The sequence below is a fragment of the Sorghum bicolor genome, chromosome 10 (assembly GCF_000003195.3).
Source record: "Sorghum bicolor cultivar BTx623 chromosome 10, Sorghum_bicolor_NCBIv3, whole genome shotgun sequence".
NCBI classification, from domain to species: Eukaryota; Viridiplantae; Streptophyta; class Magnoliopsida; order Poales; family Poaceae; genus Sorghum; species Sorghum bicolor.
The window spans coordinates 54,345,430-54,365,256 of record NC_012879.2 but is presented as its reverse complement, the minus strand read 5'-3'; the positions used below and the strand labels follow the sequence as shown (position 1 = coordinate 54,365,256).

The window sequence follows — 19,827 nt, the reverse complement described above, 5'->3', positions numbered from 1 at the left end:
TCCTTTCGCACAGTCTTCCCAAGAAATTGTGAACCCACCAATGGTGATATGTTCCACTCAAAAAAACTGGAAGCTGATTAAAAATCGCCCAAACATCTTCTCGCTTAGCCATAGTGGCCTTTTCCGAGAATGGATCATCTTGTGTATTTTATAACTTTCTATTTCTAACTGTTGGAAATTTAACTTTGTCATAAAAAGCAGGCCCAAACTTTGGAGTTGGAACTTTAGAGTTGATTTTATAATTTTCATAATAAAGTTTGCTTGTAGGAAAATTGATAGAGCGAAGATGGAAAGTTGACTTTGCCAAAAAGAAGTCGACTTTGCCAAAAGATTTTGTCTCTACTTCGGACGAGCCAGAGATCAGAACAAATCAAGGCAAAGATAAGAATTTGGCGTCGTCTAATGATTGAAGATAAAGAAAACAAAATGCAAAAGTCGACCAAGTTTGCAATGCATGAATCATTCGAGAGTTCCATATATGAAGCTGAAGTTGAAGAATGAAGATTTAGATATAGAAAAAAAGACCACTTCGCCCTTTTGGTTATGAAGGGCTGTAAGAGCATCTTCAAGAGTTTTGCATTTGGGTAATTTGTCAAAAAGCTCCAAAAGAGGTATCCAACGGTTTTGCATTTGGAGTTTGCAATTTGGGCAACTTGGCAAATGAGGGAGCAAACTTGGCAAAAATGCCAAGTTGTAGACGGTTTTGCAAACCTGATCGCGCGTGCAAAGTCACACGCAAGGAAAGCGCGCGCGCCTGGAGACCTCCTATTTTTATCCTTTGCCAAGTCCAAATGCCAATTCTCTTGGAGATGGCCTATTTTTATCCTTTGCATTTTGTTATGGAAGTTTGCAAACAACAACAAATACCAAGTCAATTTGCCAAAGCCTTTGGAGATGCTCTAACTATTTATGTTAAAGGTAAAATTGTCATTTAGTGTAAAATACGAAGATTGGGAACTAAAATACCCACTGGCATGTACAGTACAATCTGAAGTGAATATAAATTTTATTTGTGTTCAACTTTGGATATTCATGTGATTGATTTCACCCAACAGGAGTACTCCCCTCCCCTCCCTGAAAAAAAGAGGGCAATTAACCAGTGAAGATCGTCTACGATGTTCTGTTAATGGATTCATAACTTATTAATAATTTTTTCTCGAGTTGCCAGTTTTATATGATTTAGCTTTAACTTTTGCCTTTACTAGGGCAAAACTACAAGATTCGCATAAAGCAAAGCCACCAAAGTAAAAAAAAAAACTGCAAGCTGATTCAAAATTGCCCAAGCATCTGTCTCGCTTAGCCATAGTGGCCTTTCGGATCATATTGTTTTTTTTCTCGAATACATATAAGATTTGCATATCATTATATTAAGAAGAAAGAGTACACAACACAAAACAACATGCACAAGTGCGCTAGGTGGTCAACAGCTGGACCGACCTAGCAAAAAGTTCCGTGGATCGATATTACATAAATAGGTCAACCAAAATGTGCTCAACGTCGCGTCTTACGAGTCCTTCCGGTCGCACGTGCGCCCGTTAAACGTTGGAAACAACATGTCCAGGCCCTCCACCTCGCTCGACGACAAGGTCACGGAACACAGGGCATTGAGTATCCCCCTCGGTGCGGGTGAAACCGTTGTGGTTGGTGGAGCGAACCCAGTCGCTTGTTTAGGAGAACCTCGCCCCGCTTAGAGGCCGGAATGTGCGCCAATGGCTGAGCAGTGATATGACTGCTCCTGGACAGGATAGGCGGGGGCCTTCTGACAGACGTCCTCTATTGAGGTGGAGAGGCAATCAAGGGTGGCTCCTGTATGCACCTCATCAAGAAACCGTGTGAGGCGCTGAGCAGCCTCGCGCAGCGTGGGCGTTTGGTCGCCAATCTCGATGTCGGGCTAACCCACCTGAGGAGGCATGAGGTGCTGGCTCCTGCTCCGACAGCTGAGGCGAAGGGACAGCCGCCACCGGAGGTGGCTCCACGAATCCCTAGGGGGCGGTCGCTACAACAAAGTAGCTCACGGCAAACGTGGCGGCCAGGAGCTTCTCCAGCATCGGGTCGAAGGAAATGACCAAAGTGGGAGGACCATTGGCCACACACATCGCCTCCGCAAGTAGGTCGAGCTCGGGGAGACACAACACGGTCCTCCTCACGAAGGAGCCTAGCGGTGCTTGGGCGGTCTCGGCCGAATGACCGTTGTCGCCATGATGCCACCAGGCTGGGCGATGCCCATCCCGCTGCGCAACTCGTTGAGCCCAGGCAGAGCTCCGGAAACAATCAAGGTGGCGGTCGGTGATGTCCGGCGCTTGCGTCGCCTCTCCCTTGGTCGTCGTCGGCCACCAGTGGCAGGGGTGGTGGTGCTTGACATGGCTCCACCATGGGCATGCGAACCACCAAGGTCCGCCGGTCATATTATTTATTTTATAACTTTCTATTTCTAACATGCAGAATAACACCGCCGTGAGTATCTCTTCTTACCCCCTCGCTCTCAAGTAATAACTCATCTATATAGCAAAATTGTTTCTCAAATGCAGGATCACACATAAGTTACAATATGTGCATAAATTTAGGTAATTATACATGTTACCGATCAAAATATGTGCATAATAGTAATGGAACCTCCCGCTCGATCACCCTGTGTTCTCTTTCACCTTTGCTCACGTACCAAGCTACTGAATGAAATAATGAAAGAACACGCTCGTAGCCTGATAAAACAGATTACGGGGAGCGAGATGTGTGAAGATATATATATGCATCGTTCTCAGCCTTTGGCAGTGGTGGGAAGGAAACATCCAAACATCTGCGCATCACAAACACAAAGGAGTTCAGCAATGATCAGTGAAATGCCATACCATACCACATCACCTGATCGACGGTACTCTCTGATCACCGTGTTAGTGATCAAAGTAGTGGATGGTGTTAGTGATCACCGTGTACATACGTACCTTGGACACGAAAGGGGTCTTTTGATGGTGGCGCCTCAACGCGGCGCCCTCCGGCGGCGACGGCACGCGCGGCACAGCCGGCACCCCGGACCTGGCCACCTCCCGGTGCCGCTTCACGTTCTCGAACACCACCGTGAACCCCTGCGCCGCCGACTCGGCGGACTGCTCGTCCCACACGCCGAACCTGGGCACGGCCGACGGCCGCTGTCGATTCTGTCGTCGTCACACGCGCACAGGAACAACCAAGACGACACACGACACCGTCAACGATCAACGCCGCGCCTGGACAAGCTATATATATATATATATATATACTAGCTGATCGGCCGGTGTGAGACTCACCGGGGCGTTGCTCTGCGGCGAGGCGGACCGCGCCCGGGGACCCGGCGCCGCGTGGTGGTGCTGCTGCTGCCTGCTGTGCGCGTGCGAGGCTCGGTGGCCGTGGCCGTGGCCGTGGCCGTGGGAGGACGGGGGCTGCTGCTGCTGCTGCTGCTGCTGCTGGTGGTGGTGGTGGCCACCGCTGTGGTGACGGTGGTGGCCGTGGCTCGTGCGTTGGTAGTACTGCGGCGGCGGCGCGAACTTGCTTTGGTGGGCGGAGCCTGGGTCGGACGCCACGCTGCTGCTGCTCTCCGTTCGCCGGTGGCCGCCCTGCCCGTGGTGCCGCCTCGACGACGGCGGCGCCTCGCGGTGGCCTCCCGCGGTGGCCGGCCTCGACGACGACGGCGGAGGGACTCTCATCATGGGCCCCTCCTCCGGGTCGTCGAGGCTGTGCGGCCGGTGCAGCGGCGGCGCCGTGGCGCCCTTGTTCTCGCGCACCTTGTCGAAGTAGACCGTGTACCCGACATCGTCGTTGTCCCAGGCGCCGAACTTTGGCACCGTGGGTCGTTTCTGCAAGTACGTCGTCCAGGAATGAGCAATTCCAAGCTTTCAGGTGCCAATGCAAGCAAAATGGTGAATAAATTATGCAAATTCAACTTGATTCTGTGAAGATGAAGATGCAATTGAGACTAAACGATGTCAGTCAACCCTTCCCTGCAGCTAATGTTCAGATTTACAGCAAATAAAAGAGGTCATGAATATTGTATCCGGATCAAAACCCTTCCTTGCTAATATTCAGATTACAGCTGGTTGGCTATCCTTTTGACCAGTGCTGTAAGTGAAAGCAACGTAACGTGCCTCCCAGTAGGAAACGGAACCGTGGGCTTATATGCTTTGCAAAAGTGATTGAGAAAGACGTGTTCAATCAAGGGTGTCTATATAGTTTTATTTTAAGAAGAGTAGACTCCCTATCCATAGAACGTGCACAGATTTTCATTTTTCAACCAGAAGGCAACACTTATATTTGGACGGCCGCTCTCAACTCATCTTGTTCATCTCAAGAAGGATGAACATATCATTACGAGTTTACGTGAAATGAATAGTCAGAAATGAGTTGTATGTGCATCCTCCGTGACTCTACTTGCAACGCGCGCGCCGGTGGTTTCATTTCAATGCTATTTTATCGAAACGGTTATATATAATTCGCAGCATCATGTTGTTATCCATGAATCACTTCATGGCTAACTTAAAGCTATACAAATGGTTCAGGCTGGCGACCCTGGTGTATGCCAAGAAACTGTAATCATCCTAAATTATGCCAAACTAAGGTGAGAGGCGCACCTGAACGAATGAAACATTATTAAATTTGAATTTTTTTTTGCATATGCACAGAGATGTTCATATACTAATTAAAAACGCCCAAATAATTAAGGTGGAATGTATAACTAATTCGGCACAGAAGAACACAAAGATTATTCATAATTGAGCAAAAACATGGTTATGTTATGTATGCATCAAAGAGAAACCAGACAGCAGGGAAGAAGAAGCACTCACGGCCATTCACGCCCGGAGATCGAGGAACCAAACCAGCCGGACGGCGACGGTGATGTCGGCGGCGAGGTCTCTTGATCCGGTGGTCTCTTCTCCCCCTTCCCCCTGCAGAGAGGAGAGAGAAAGAGGCAGCAATGGCAGGCCCCAAGGTAGGGGATGAGAGAAGGCAGGCAGCTGGTGCGGTGGCAGCAGCTAGCCAAAATCTGGCAATCGTCTAATTAAAGGAGGAGAAGCCAACTGCGGAAGGGAAGGAGAAGGAAGAAGCTGCAAAATAGTGGCCGCAGCCCAATTCGGCAATGGTCTTTTATAGACGGCACGGGAAAAGAAGGGCAACAGATCAAACAACAAAGGTTGCGTGGCGTGTGGTGTGCATATTTGTATTACGGCCTTGTTTAGTTCAACAAAAACCAAAAGCTTTTTAAGAGTCCCATCACATCGAATCTTGCGGCATATGCATGAAGCATTAAATATAGAAAAAATAAAAACTAATTGCACAGTTTGCTTATAAATCGCAAACTGAATATTTTGAAGCTAGTTAGTCTATGATTAGATAATATTTACCAAATAAAAATAAAATACTACACAGTAGCCCAACCTAAAAAATTTTAGAAACTAAACAAGGCCTACATATACATGCCCAAGATCCTCATCCTTCTTGCAGTCTCTGATCCGGTGTCCATGTCTTCCTTCTTGCCGTTGCATTCTGACCTCGTCCCGGCAGAGTCCTCGGTGGCCTGGCTTCCTGCTGGATCGACAGGAGACACGTCTGGCTGGCTGGTCAATATGGGAAATGTTGTCTTCGAAGTGCCATCAACCATGACAGCTGGATAGATGAGGCCATGCTGTGTACGGAGTATCAGGGGCAGGTATATATAGAAAACTACAAAGAAAGATCTCTGTCAGAATGATGAACACGAATAATCGTCATAACTTACTTGTAGCCATGACCCCAAGACTAGATGATATGGTACAACGTACAAGCATAAGGGAATCCTTCAAAATGGGACAACTTATTATTCACTGGGAGAACCTTAACTATAAGAAATAAGGCTATCTAATCAGAATAAAAGATTAGAAATTTAATTTGGGTAGGGGTGGCTGCTATGTTTTGGGCTATTTGGAGATGCCGTAATGATGTTGTTTTTAATAGAATAAAATCTAACTCTATTATGCAGGTCATTTTCAGGGAAGTGTACTGGTTACGCTTTTGGGCTCAATTGCAGCATGAAGAGCAAGCCAAGGACGCGCTCTCGATGATGAGCAAGAAATTAGAAGTCATTGCGTTAGAGATATCCAATAAAGGATGGAAACATTTATATTGTTTGAAATAACGTCCTAGTCGTTTTATAAGACTATGGCTTCCTCTTTTTCACTTGATCCAAGTTTTGTATTTTTGGGCTGTGTACATCCTCGGATGTAGAGACCGGATTGTTATCCATTATCTAAAAAAAGGCTTTACACGACGATTTGTTGGTGACGTTCTAAGAAAGCATCGTAGAATTTTATTGTCCATGACGATTCATTTTTGAGGTGATATATCTATGACGACTGATTAAGTTATCGTCATGGTTGGACGTCATAGATCATTTTGACATATTTGTGGTAAATCTTGATCGTAAAGTTACAGCTAATATTTAAATTCAAATGAATTATAACACCCTAGGTGTGAGGTAGTCATCACCAGAAATCATAGATGCACCAATAAAATTAATAAGAATTGTTAAAAGATCTTCACATCCGACTCTAGAAAAGCCAAAGAATTAAAAAAAAAATCATAAATGGAAACAAGAAATATAATTGCATAGAAAGAGAAATAAAAACAAAAAAAAGAAGAAAAGAACACACCACATAAAAATAGAAAAAAACATAAAAATAGAGTGAGAGAAGTACTCATCGACAGGTCCTACTTTTCCTCGTCCCTAACATTCTCACGCCCTCATGCCGAGGCCCGACTCCCTCCGCAGTCTCAGAGTGACAGAACTACTCATCGACAGGTCCTACTTTTCCTCGTCCCTAACATTCTCACGCCCTCATGCCCGAGGCCCGACTCCCTCCGCGGTCTCTCTCTCTCTCTCTCAATGTCGCTCTCCCTACTCCTCCCCTGCACATGCCCCTGCATCCGGCAGCCGCCCCTCCCTGCTCCTCCCCCACGGTCGTCGCCTTCGCATCCGGCACCCTCCTCGCCGGTCGCTGCCCCTTGGCGCTCCTCTCCTTCTCTCCGGCGGCCCCCCTTCTCAGCCCAGTGTCTAGATTTTTTGGTCCGAGCACAACCACGTCACGGTAGTTGCAGCTCCGAGCGCAGCCTCCTTCCAGTGGTTGAGATGAGCCCGTCTTCCAGCCGCCGAAGTCTTCCTTATATGCCCTTTCCGGCGATGAGCTGCCACAACAATGGTCAGGTATGCGTGTGCCTGATCTTCCCTTCCTTTTGTGCAAAATTGAGGATGAACCCTAATTTTAGTTATTTGGTTATCCGTATTTGGAATAGATCTGATCTAATCCTAAGTGTACGCATGTATGCTACAGGGGTTGAATTTTGTTAATCTGACTAGTACTATTTTTTTGACCAGAGCTATACATGTTGAAAAATTTGTACCATCCTATTTTCAGTATTTGACCACTAGCCATTGAGGTTCTCCAAAATTCCTTTCATCTGGAAAGCTAGTTCAGTAGTCATGCTCAGTATGTATATTGTTTTGAAGAATGATGATGCTGAAGTTCAGTCTGCATCTTGTCTGCAATTTTTTAAAGACATATAATTCAATTTTCTTTGAATAATAAATTAATCAAATTTCTATGAATAATAAAATAGTTTCAGTCCAGCAAATGATTTTCATATTTTAATGCTCATCATAAGGTGAACTTACATATTGTACTGTAATACACATTCTACTTTTGGGAACTTACATATTGTAATGCTCATCATGTTTTCTAATTGGCAATGCACATGCCTTAGAAATTCATAAGGTGAAATATATATTCTATAGCATAGCTTTAGTCTCAAGCAAGTCTTTATTGCCTTATTGGTGCATCTCACTAGCTTACTGGGACTACAGTACAAAAATAGATGCTACACTTGTTTATATTTAACCAGAATCTCACTGCTCTATATAGACTGAAGATTATTATTCAAGTTCTTAGACATTAGAATATTTGATGTTTTTCATGGTTTGAAGCTTATAGTGAACTGTTCTGTCTCTCTCAGGCAGAAGGAGGTTCGGTGTCATGTCTGCTTAGGTGAGAATATGATTTCTCATTCTTTCAATTTTCTCGCATGACTGAAGCATTCTTAGTAAGGAGCTGTGTTTCTGTATTGGATACTAGTTGTTTGCTTGTACACACTCATCTTCTAGTAAATTATAGCACAATAATATGTCTGCCTTATATCATGTATATACATGTCATTTTTTATGGTTCACCCCAAATGTTGGAACTTCGAGAATTTGATTGTTTGATTTGCATCATTTTCTATTGATGATATACCATGGTATCTAATCTTTCTAGTTTGCAGGCATTATCCGGAAGACAAGGATAGTTATGGAATGTCTTACCGGTTCTGTAGAGACTACATTGACTATGCAGAGAGCGATTGGAGATGAATGGTTATGCAATAGCTACACTGCATATATCATCATCAAATGGCTTGTTGTAAAGACATACAATACATTTTGTTGAACATTGAACTATCTATGTATGTGCTATATCTATGTAAAGACATTTGAATAGTTGTTTATCTGATTAGTGTGTTCTGTGATGCATGTTATTGCACTGATGTTTCACTTCATTGCTATAGCCTAGAGCTACTACGATTAACTAGTTATTCCATTATGTTTTATTTCATCACTATAGCCTAGAGCTATTGTCATTGACCAGTTATTCCATGACGAACTGAAATGTCAATCTGTGACGGCTCAATTCCGTCCTGTAAATGTATGATGCGGGATACATGATGTTTTCACGATCATCATCATGAGTTGACTCTGACACATTTTTGCTTGTCTGTTACCAAAATAAACCATCATATACAAGGGTATTTTTTGTAGTGCTTGTATGAACACATGGCAGCGTGATTTTCCGCAGCTGATCTCCATACCTAGAACCAAACAACTACCATGATCTTGACACATAGAGATGGAATTTTTTCCTCTATTTTTTTTGACTCAATACAAATATATTTTGTGAAGAATCACAACCGCACTCCATTTATGGCCTCAACAATTCACAACAAGTATAATTGAGATTGTTGAGGGCATGTTTGATAGAGCTTCGGTCCCCTTCCAATTGATTCTCATGGAGAAGCAGGGTGCAGAGTGGATGAGAATTGATTTTGGAGTGATTCTTGTAGGGATTGAATAGGAAATAGTGAAGAGCAGGTTTTTTTAGTGAGCTCACAACTCCTAGTGTAATTGAGAAGTGATTCTTGTCTGTTGTCCACCAGAATCTAAGCGAGACTTCACTACTTCACTATTTAGTTAAGGAGTGATTCTTAGTTTCTCATGAAGAATCTACTCCAAAAAAGCCTTGCCAAAGAGCCCCTAATTTGTGTTCCAAATTGTAAATGCATGTAGTTGTATAGACGTAGCATATATCTTCACTACATATCATGGATGTAAGAACATTTCACAACAAGGCTTCAAAAACCTTTCGGTTCCCTTGTGGACATCAGATTATACCAACACTTAGCCAATTTAAATAATTCACTGAGCTGGTGTAAAAAAGGTCAAGTATAGCATCTAACAAAAATTGTCAATAGGAAGGGGTCACCATGACCTACGAAACACTTCAACACTTAAGGTTGAAGGAATAGAAAACATTACAATGGGAGAAATCACATGAATAGAGAAAGATGTATAGCAAGATAGAGGAGTGGAAAAATACGGGAACCAGTAGGAGTTGGTTTTTGGAATACACGAATATAAAGAACATGAGAAATTTGAAAATGAAGTTAACTCTTGTGCTTAGACCAATATGCATATTGTTCTCTAAGTCATTGCAATATAACCAAAGAAATTCTTTTCGCTCCTATAAGGCACTGACATATAGGCCCACTTAAAAGCTACCGACACGCTAGGTGATGGAATGAAAGCTAAATCTTGCTCGAGCATGCCTTGGACATCCATGAAGAAACCAGGTCAGAGTGGATTTTCTATTCCCGTGTTGGCTTGCTTCCATCCTCCATTCCAAATGGATAGTGACATCATCAAAACAATGTTGTGCTATTCCTTTGAAAATCCATTATAAAAAGTATAGTCCAAATTAAACAAATCCCCTCCCCTCCCCCTTGGCCCTAGCCACAAACACCTGCACAATGCATGATTTGTATTATTCAACGATATTGAGACTTCTTATGCAGATGTACTTAATTAGTTTAAAAAGATGTACTTAGTTTACATAGAGATATTTAAAGAACCCTTTTCTTTATGATGGCATGTGAAATCCCTATTATCTTTAGAGATTAATGCCATTCATGTTACTTCAAGAAAATAAGGCTAAGATTTGGTTGACTACTAAGATGGATTAGCAAACTTTATGGCTTTTTTGGTGTAGCATATGAGCAAAGTTGTAATCACTTCTAAAATAAAGTTTTTTTGTTAACATAGTCATCAATCTTTGAAGTAAGTTAGGACACTTCCACAACATCATGGAAAGGATAATAACACCACTACCAAATATATATTTATTTATGATTGTAATTAAGAACCTCCATTGGCAGTATGTAACAACTTTGTTCATAGTTTTTTGTCTCACATATCAGGACATTTAAAACACAATAGTGCTTTCAAATAAGTGCTTTAGTTTTTAACAAATTGTTTTCACATGGCACTTGCATTTTCACTCTTTCATCTACTAGTATCCCATTACATATTTTAGAATCTTAAAAACAAAACGAAGCTAGAATAGTAATAAGGATCCTAGCATGTTGAGTGCTTGGTTATAGCCTTCTATGACCCCACAAATATTTTGGACCATACATAATATCTTGATCCTGATGGCAAACTTGGTCTACATCTAAATTAAGTAATAATTATTGAAATATGAACCTAAACAACTTTTCATTATGAATCACAATACAGACATAGAAAACCATAGATGCACATACACTCACCCAACACTATCATTATGCGTGCGAGCACCTTCGAAGGCTGAGACTATAAATCTTGATATTGATGAAGTCACCACAAGCACATTGCTATCGTTGGTCACGTTCTATCGTTGAAAGAACAATGTTGTTAAATCCTAAAATAAATTTAGAGAAATACGAGCACCCATGTCAACTCAAAGACTTGAAATTCAAGTAGATAGGTTCCACCACAAGAAAGCTAACCAGCTAAGCTATGCTTACTTCACAACTTAAACATCTTAATAATGTAACAACTTTTACTCTTTACAAGTTGCAATGTGTTAAATAATGCAATAATTGATTTGTGGGACATTGTAACAATTAACTCATAGTAAAATATTTATTATTTTTTCTTGAATACATAGGAGAGCTGTATCATTATATTACCAAGAAAAATTAGGTAGAAACCCCCTTACAAAACACATACCAACACCTCAATAATCTTAGGTAAGAAACCATGGGGACCTCCCCCACGGTATTTTTGCATAAAAAAAGAATCTTAGATAGCTAAATCGTTCATGATAAACCATGTAACACTACCATGACTAGGAGATCAAAAAACCTTTAAGTCTTCTCATTAGACAAGGCAACTAGGTAAGCAATGCACTAAGCTCCCAAACAAACCCCATAATCTCATCTCCTCAGCTACCAACAATGTGATGCTCTCATATTTGATGAGGCTCCATAAAAAAACACAATGATTATGATGATTCCAAATACTCCAAGCTCCAACAAAAAAATAGTTTAGACTATGTCGAATCTGCCTATCTACATGCTTATTGATTTCACACCACTAGCCATCGAAGGAAGACCCTCAGGGCTGAGGAGAGAGGTTATGGAGGCCCACCCTTTGTTGTCTGTGTAAAGGCCTAGAAATGGTAGGAAAAGGATCAGATTATTTAGGCTTGTCACTGGTACTTTATCCGTCTCATCACAAACTTATGTTGTTGGTGCATTTATATTTAAAGGTTAAAGAAGACAAAAGTCATGAACTCAATAATGTTTTTCATGTCTTTCCCTATGTTGTTCCTTGTTGGTTTGGTTCTTTTAGGTCCTAGCAAGTCTATAGGCTAGGCCATCATGCCAATGTCACTATGTCAATGGTAACAATAATAAGAAATAATTTTCACTAACTCCTCTGTTATCACACCAGTGCTCAATAATCCTATGTTGCTTGGAGTCAGTATAACACTTTGTGTTTTGTCCATGGTAATGGTAACAAAAAGTGTATCTCTATGTCGTGGAAGTGTTCCATCCATTAGCAGCGGACGTGATAGGGGTTTGAACATATGTGTCTGCCTCCTCATTCTATGGGATACCATAGTAGCAAAGACATACAATCCAATAGTAGTGCCCCTTTAGGTTCCCCTAGTTACATGGTGGATGGATGTTTTGCCCTGCCTTTTCTGGCAAGTTTAAATGGTGATATGGTGTTGACTTAGGAGTAGGAGAAACCCTAGACCCTCTTTGTCATCATTAGAGGTGGTCCAAAAGTGGATCAAAGATGGTGAACTCATTTGATCCATGTACTTATGTCAGTGATGGTGAAGAAAAGGCTACAAATTTTCATTGTGGTTTAATTTCATTTTTTGTTGGATCTTGACATGAACCATCATGTAATATGTATGTTTTCCTTGGCTAATTATTGTTAAGCATCGCCTTAATAAGAAAATAATGTTGTCCAAGTATGTTTAAATTTACTCACAGAAACATAAATATAAGATTATTGATAACTACAAAATGAAGTTGCAGTTGCAGCATCTAGCAGTAAATCCAATATAATGAAAGGTTCAACCATCGTCTTCGCCCATAAGCTGATTAATGCTCCTTTGTCGTTGTGGTATTCAACAAAATTACTACCAACAAATACTACTAGCATGCTCCTAACTTTGTTCCTCAAACTATAAGACTTACAAACTAGGTAAAATTTTAAATTTAAAACATACATTGAGAAAAAGCCCTAACCATGTCAAGTATTGTTTGTTAATTAGCATATCATGTTTTTGTTTTTTACAAAATAAATATCAACATGCATTAGATATACAATCCAAAATACTCCCAAAAAATTGAGAGTGCTCAAGGCTTTTTAGATGTTTCAATTGGAAATGTGTCTAGTATTATCTTTAGCTCTTCACAAAATACTATCTGATGTATCACCAATACTAGACTTCCACAACCTTCTAGTTCCTTTGACTATGATACTTTGCCAGCTTAAATATATCCAAATATAACATTGCTTCTATGTCACAAAAGATTCAAGCAAAGTAACACACCATATGAAGTGGTCACCTACTAAACATATGATCAAGAAGTTTAGTGCAACACAACTCCTCTACAACGTCAGCAGATCAATCAAATTTACTAAGGCATATCCACATGCTAATATGCACTAGGAAGTACATCAACATTGAATATATACTCTTGTGCCATCAAGTCATAGAAACATGTGATTATGTTGTATCAGTGGATAGATCGGCCTAGAAACCAGCAATAACATTACATACCCAACTTTTTCTATGCTCAAAATTGTAATCTCTATAATAAAATCAAATAACAAGGTATAAAAAAAATCAAAAGATAGAAATCAGAGTTCCAATTGTGCTTATTCACAAGATCTCATGTGGTTATATATTTAATTCTTCATTATAGCCAAAATTTTGATGCACTCAACAAAGTCCAAAGAAAAAGAATATGACAAATTGTTTTGCCCTTGAGAATATTATCATTTTTCTTGAACATTAAAATGAAGTTAATAAGGAACTTAAAGTGCCATTTCAGTAGGAAAGTTAGGAATGGTAACTATTAATAATTTGTCTTTTGTTTCTGTATTTTCTACATGTTGGTTTTGAAACTAAATTCCATTAAGAAAAGATCCATTAATATAAAAGCAATCACAATATTGTCCTAGCATCATTGTGTTTAGTATTTATTAACGTAACAAGGCACAAACATACCAAATGTTCTTCAACGGAATCCAATGAAATACAATCTTGGAATTGGTTCATGTGGAAGCAACAAACCTTCTCCCCATACTTAACCATGATAATACTTCTCTGTCAATCTCAGTGACTCTAAATAGACAATGTTTCAAAAATAAAGAGAATGCTACCAAGACACACATAATTCATTTAACTAGTAAATTCAATTAATATTTCACGTGTGAACAAGCATGTAAGAAGTCAACATAATGGTTTATTATGGTATGAAAATAGACCAATTTGACACATCCTCACTTTCAAAGGTTTGGTGTGAGTCTTTGTATTCTAGACAAAGATTTCTTAATGTATATCAAGTGCTTTTTTGGTTTTAGATCATAACCTCCACAACCGTCTATATGGATAATGAGGTCACTTTGAAAATAATTATTTTCTCTTTTGCTCTCTTTAATACAAAGATACATAGCTAGGTCTTATGCATGTTTGGGAAAATGACAATAAAAAATCCAAATGAATACAGAAACATAAGTGACCTTAGGTTGTAGCAACTGCACTTGAGTGTGCATAGCACAACAAAACTATCGTTTTCATTTCAATAAATTCCTCTATGATATGTAGTCTTAAATTCTTTAAACAAAGCCAAAGGTTTTCCCTTTGACATTTTCATGAACTATTTTTTTGCTAAATATCATTGACTTAAAATAGACACTTTAGTAGGGTTCTAAAGAATTGCTACTAAAACACCTATTATATGATGTTCATCTATTTAATTAATAAAATACATAAGTAAATTTTCTATAGAAACAATTCAATTATATTGTCACAAAGAATCAGTAGAGCAATACTTTTCCACACAGATACAAAATAACACTAATATAGTCATATGTTGACACAATCCTTACACTACTAGGATCTAGCCCTGTCGTGACGCCTATATTGGGTTGCAATATGGCTACTTTAGTTGCAATATGGATCAATTGCATCCATGTATGATCGTTAACAAGTGGGTTGCAATATGCCTATATTGGGTTGCAATATGGCTACTTTTTGCATCCTTTTGATGTGGTGTTGCAATGTGATGGTTTTGCAACGCATAAAAAAACTAGTGCAACCATGATATGGTTGCAAGCATGGATATTGCTACCACCAAAATGGTCGTGTGAGTTACTATTGCGTCGAAACACAAGGCTGTAATATGACACTATTGCCATGAATGAACTTGTTGCAAAATAACTTTACTACCACTCCATAGTTACGTGGGAATATGCCCACATTGCCATGCAGTGTGCTCCATTGCATCATAGAAATCTTGCAACATAAAAAAAATTGGTGGCTAGAGTCACAATTAATTCAAGAAAAAATTATCTATACGTTAATGCACAAGTGCTATAGTAATATCTTCCACATATGCAAAAAGCTTTCTACCAATGAATGGTATGTTGTTGGGGCTCTCTTGCAAGAATGGTCTCAAGAAAACTTTGTGCTAATGAATGATATGTTAGGGTTCCCTTTCAAAAGAACTCAAGGAATGATTTCAATCCTAACACAAAAGTTAGCACCCACATAATATTATCCAAGAGATCTTATGGATTCCCCACTTTCCAATATGTAAAATAAAAAATGTGAGTGAATTATATATATATATATATAAATATATATGATTTCAAGGACATAATTGTATAAAAAAGATATGCACATATAGTGGACACTATCAATTTGTTATACCCGATTTTAAGAACAAAACCAGATATGCACCATATGTGAGTCGTAGAAGTTAAATCTCACATATAGCTACAAATAAGGGGTAATATCAAAAGATAATGCATAAATTATATAACGTACATAGTATAAAAGATATAACCTTTAATAGCAAACAGCGGATAGACAACTCCAAACTTCGGGTATTAACTTCTCTCTACAGGATCCAACTGACTGGTTGATCACAAGCCTAAACTTCTCCTGAGGTTTGGGGGAAATAGCAAGAGTGAGTCCATGTCGAACTCCACAAGTATAGCAACTAGATTGTATAGCTTCCACAATCTCAGGATCAATGTGACATAAATAATGTAAAGCACTAAACAATAATAATGAGCATATTTAACACACATGAATCATCACCCTTAATGTAGATGTCCCCAAGGCCGCTCCTGACCGTGAGCTCGGCTAGTATACTAGTTTTTAACCCTCTGCAGAGGTTGCACATCTTTACCCATGAGTCATGATTTACCCTTTCGCCCGAGGTAGCTAGTCTCTTAACCCCTTCCTAGGGAGGTCGGCAGGGATCACTATGAAGTCTTTCAAAGGTTCGTCTAACAAGTTAGGACCGCTTGGTTTCATTAGTCAGTCCATGTGATTCACCCGCAGGAATCCACGGTCTGCTATTCCCCAATTGCGCCACAGGGGTAACCGCTAAGGAGCTAGAAAAGTTACTCATACTTAACTAAAGCTAGAGCCATTATAGCCCTCATGGTTGCACTGTTGTCCCGGGTGATCACGTACAGATAAATCATCAAGTTGCTAAAAAGTCATTTTTATCGTTTATTACTTATCATTAATCTAGCCACAGGATCATGGTCACAGAAATAGAATCTAAATGCTATACTTGCCTTGATCCAAATGCTCTTGCTGATCTTGCTAAATGTCCAAGTACTGATCTTGCTTGTTGTAGCACTCTTGATCACCACAGATTATTCACCGTCTATTCACGATCATCGATCACACAAACAATCGAAGAAAACATACATGAAACAAACAAGGCTACAATTAGAACAGTACACCAATCATAGGAAAACAGTATGAAAAGTTTGTAAAATGATTCTACGCATCGCTACGATCTCACAGACGTAAAGATCACGAAAATCGGAGCTAAAACGTAGAAGATATGAATTTTCTAAAATTTCCTATAGATAAATAATTAATTAAATAGGATCACAAAATTAGAAAGTTTCAAACTGAGTAAATAATTTTACTAACATGTAGAGATCATTATTATGAACCTAACGTAATTTGAATGGGTCAAATTGGAGTTAAAATGAACATTTTATGGCTAAAACAGTTTCAGTGGCAAACTTGTAAATATCAGAAAATGTACTTTGAATTAACCCGGCACACTTTACGTTTTCATAAAGAGAAAGCTTATTTATGAAAACGTGCTTTGGACTGCGGGTTCTATATTTAAAACTGCCAGGGGCTCTTTAGAAAGATGTCCAGCCGAAAGGGTACGGTTCGATCTGGACCGTTGGATTAGATTTAGAGGGTCGAGATTAGATCCAGAGAGAGAGGAGCGACGGCCGGCCGGAATAGAGGAGACACCCGGCGGCGCCATGGCTGGGGTCAAGCTTACCTCGCCGGAGTTTGGCGTTTGAGCGATTCCGGCCACTAGAACGCAAAACGAATACACCGGGCGGAGGAGAATCTCGTGCCGAACTCACCTAGGGCCTTAGCTCGAGCCGAGAGAGAGCGGAGAGGGCTTGCCACAGAGAGGAACAAGATCGGCCTCGCTGAGATCCGAACTCAAGAGAATACGGCGACTAGGGCTCGGTTTCACAACTTGGATGCAAAGAGGGAGCCGCGGGGTTGACCTAGGGCTTTATAGGGGCTTGATTTGCGCAAAAGGCAAGAGAATCCCGCTGTTCCCGGGATTGAGTCGGCCGGTTCGTGAGTCCGGGTCGACTACGAACAGAGGTAGGGGACGAGCGCTGTCCCGCAGGCCCCACTTGTCATAGAAAGAAGGGTGGGACCCGACTGTCAGCAGGTCAAGAAGAGGGGAAGGAAAATCGCGCCTGGTAGCCTGACTGCTGGGCCGCGCAGCGCGTTGGGCTGGGGCGGAGGAATTGGGCCGGGGCGAGGGAGAAGAATGGGGGAGGGAAGAGAGGGCCTTCGGGCCAAAAACAGTGGGGAAGTTTTCCCTTTTCTTTTTTTTGTTTCTTTTTATTTCAAAGTCTTGTAGAAACAACTTGAAAATCATTTAAAAACAGTTTGGCTTACCTTAAACTTTAGTTAAAACCACACCAAGCAATAAAACAAATGCCCCAAAAATAAATGCACAAATAAGTTGCTAAATCTTATAATAAATTTTAATTCAATGAAAATATTATTTCCCTATGTTTCATGAGCACAAAAATTCAAAATTAAATTACTTTAGCTCTGTTTCAAAAGTTGTAAATTTTTGGGTGTTACACAATTCAAGTTTTGGCACAAAGTTACACTCATCTTGACTATTCCATGTTCAAGGGTTGGCCTCACCTTCCAAGCACATTGTAGGATGTCCTCCATATGTTTGGATAGATGGCAGTTACACCACTATTATGGCATATTCAAGACATCTACTAGCACATGTTGTTAGTTGTAATGTCTAAGTAGAAGGATGGAGCATTACAATAAGAGTTACTCTTGCATATGGTTCCATTAGAATAATGATTAACCAATAACATCAGTCAAACATATAGAAAAATAGTAGTTTGATGTAGCCTATTCCAAGACAAACAATGAACTTTTACTAATTTTATTAACTTCTATCACATACGATTATGATGAACTTTATGATGATGACTATTTAATTGAAACCTCATATACACATGATAGAAACCATATAACAGGAATGCATTGTTCTCTAAAAAGATCAACAATATCAGATGGGAACAAGAAGATAACAATAACTTACTTCAAAAAGTACTAATAGTTCTTGTATTTTGATTTCTAATCATAAGAAAACTAAGTCAAGAAGTCAAGCTATAGATTAATCTAAGCAAACCATGACATAACCACCAATTCATCATAGGCAGTACAGTTGTCTATTGTAACTAGAAATCACGTGGATCATATGGATCTAGGCAAAGGCTGCATCTTTCGTTAGAGCCTATATAGGAGCTAGTGCCACTGCTTCTACTTCAATGGAAACCAGGGGAGTGAGAGTGCTTCTTCTTCACTCGCGTGGTTTGACTCCATGAAGTGTGTGAGATGGTGGCCATTACTTCTTCATCCCTCAACATTGACAAGTGTTGGGCTTTACCCTTCATAGTCCTTGCGGCTATATTGTACATGTGCGCCACCTCCACAAAGGTCACCTATATCCAAATCCATATGCCTCTGTTGTCTAACCAATCAGGGATGTCCATCTCATACTTCTTGTAATATGATCTCACACTAAGGTATGAACAATTCCTTACAAAAATTAGGGGTAGCACAATTTGCTCTTGCTCAGCCCTCTCAACTATAGTTGCTACCTCCATCTACCTTACCAACTCAATTAAGACCCCATCTATATCCTCTCTCACACACTAATGACACATCTGCTGCCTATAGATGGCTTATCCTAGCACAAATGCTGAGCGGATAGACTAAAGAGACATGAACAAAATTTTAAGGGCAATGTCCCTAACTTGCTACTAGATAGTCGCACCTCAACTAGCACAATGCCTTGTCGTCCTAAACTCCCGCCTTAGCAAGTTTCATACACTATGGGCAAGCAACAATGCAATGGAGAGTTTGGTTGCCTCCTCTTCCATTTTTCACTAGCAATAGAGTAAAATTCTTTTTTTTTGTTCTTGATAGAATCCAAGAAATCACCATCCTTGGAGACTCTTTACTCTTACTACCTTTGTCTCCCCATCAACACTATCATTTCTTTTCTTGTATCGAGTGGTATAACCCAAATCAGCATACTCTCCATTTACATTACACAAATTTCCTAATATGCATGTATATTTTTCATTTCCGATACCATGGGACAAATGAGCATCTTCCCCTCACACATAGCCATGGACATTACATTTTCCTCTGATAGCATGTCCTTTAGTAGAAACCATGATGTTTTGCAATTCGTATCAACCAATTGACCATGAGTTGCCCTCGATCATAGAAACTTGAGGTTCCTAGTTAGGTGTGCCCATTCCTCTATAGCCTTGGAATATCATACATAATTCTATAATTTAGCAAACTTTTTATCATCATTATTATACCTATC

At 40.2% G+C, this 19,827-nt stretch overlaps 1 protein-coding gene across 1 annotated transcript; it reads right to left on the bottom strand.

Moving 5' to 3' along the window:
- On the bottom strand, positions 2,481-5,004 carry LOC8083491 (NOI-like protein). The gene is made up of 4 exons (XM_021449169.1): positions 4,812-5,004; positions 3,282-3,827; positions 2,940-3,152; positions 2,481-2,794 (listed from the first exon to the last, which is right to left on the bottom strand). Exons 1-4 carry the CDS (start codon positions 4,815-4,817, stop codon positions 2,756-2,758), a joined length of 804 nt encoding a protein of 267 aa, XP_021304844.1. The 5' UTR covers positions 4,818-5,004; the 3' UTR covers positions 2,481-2,755.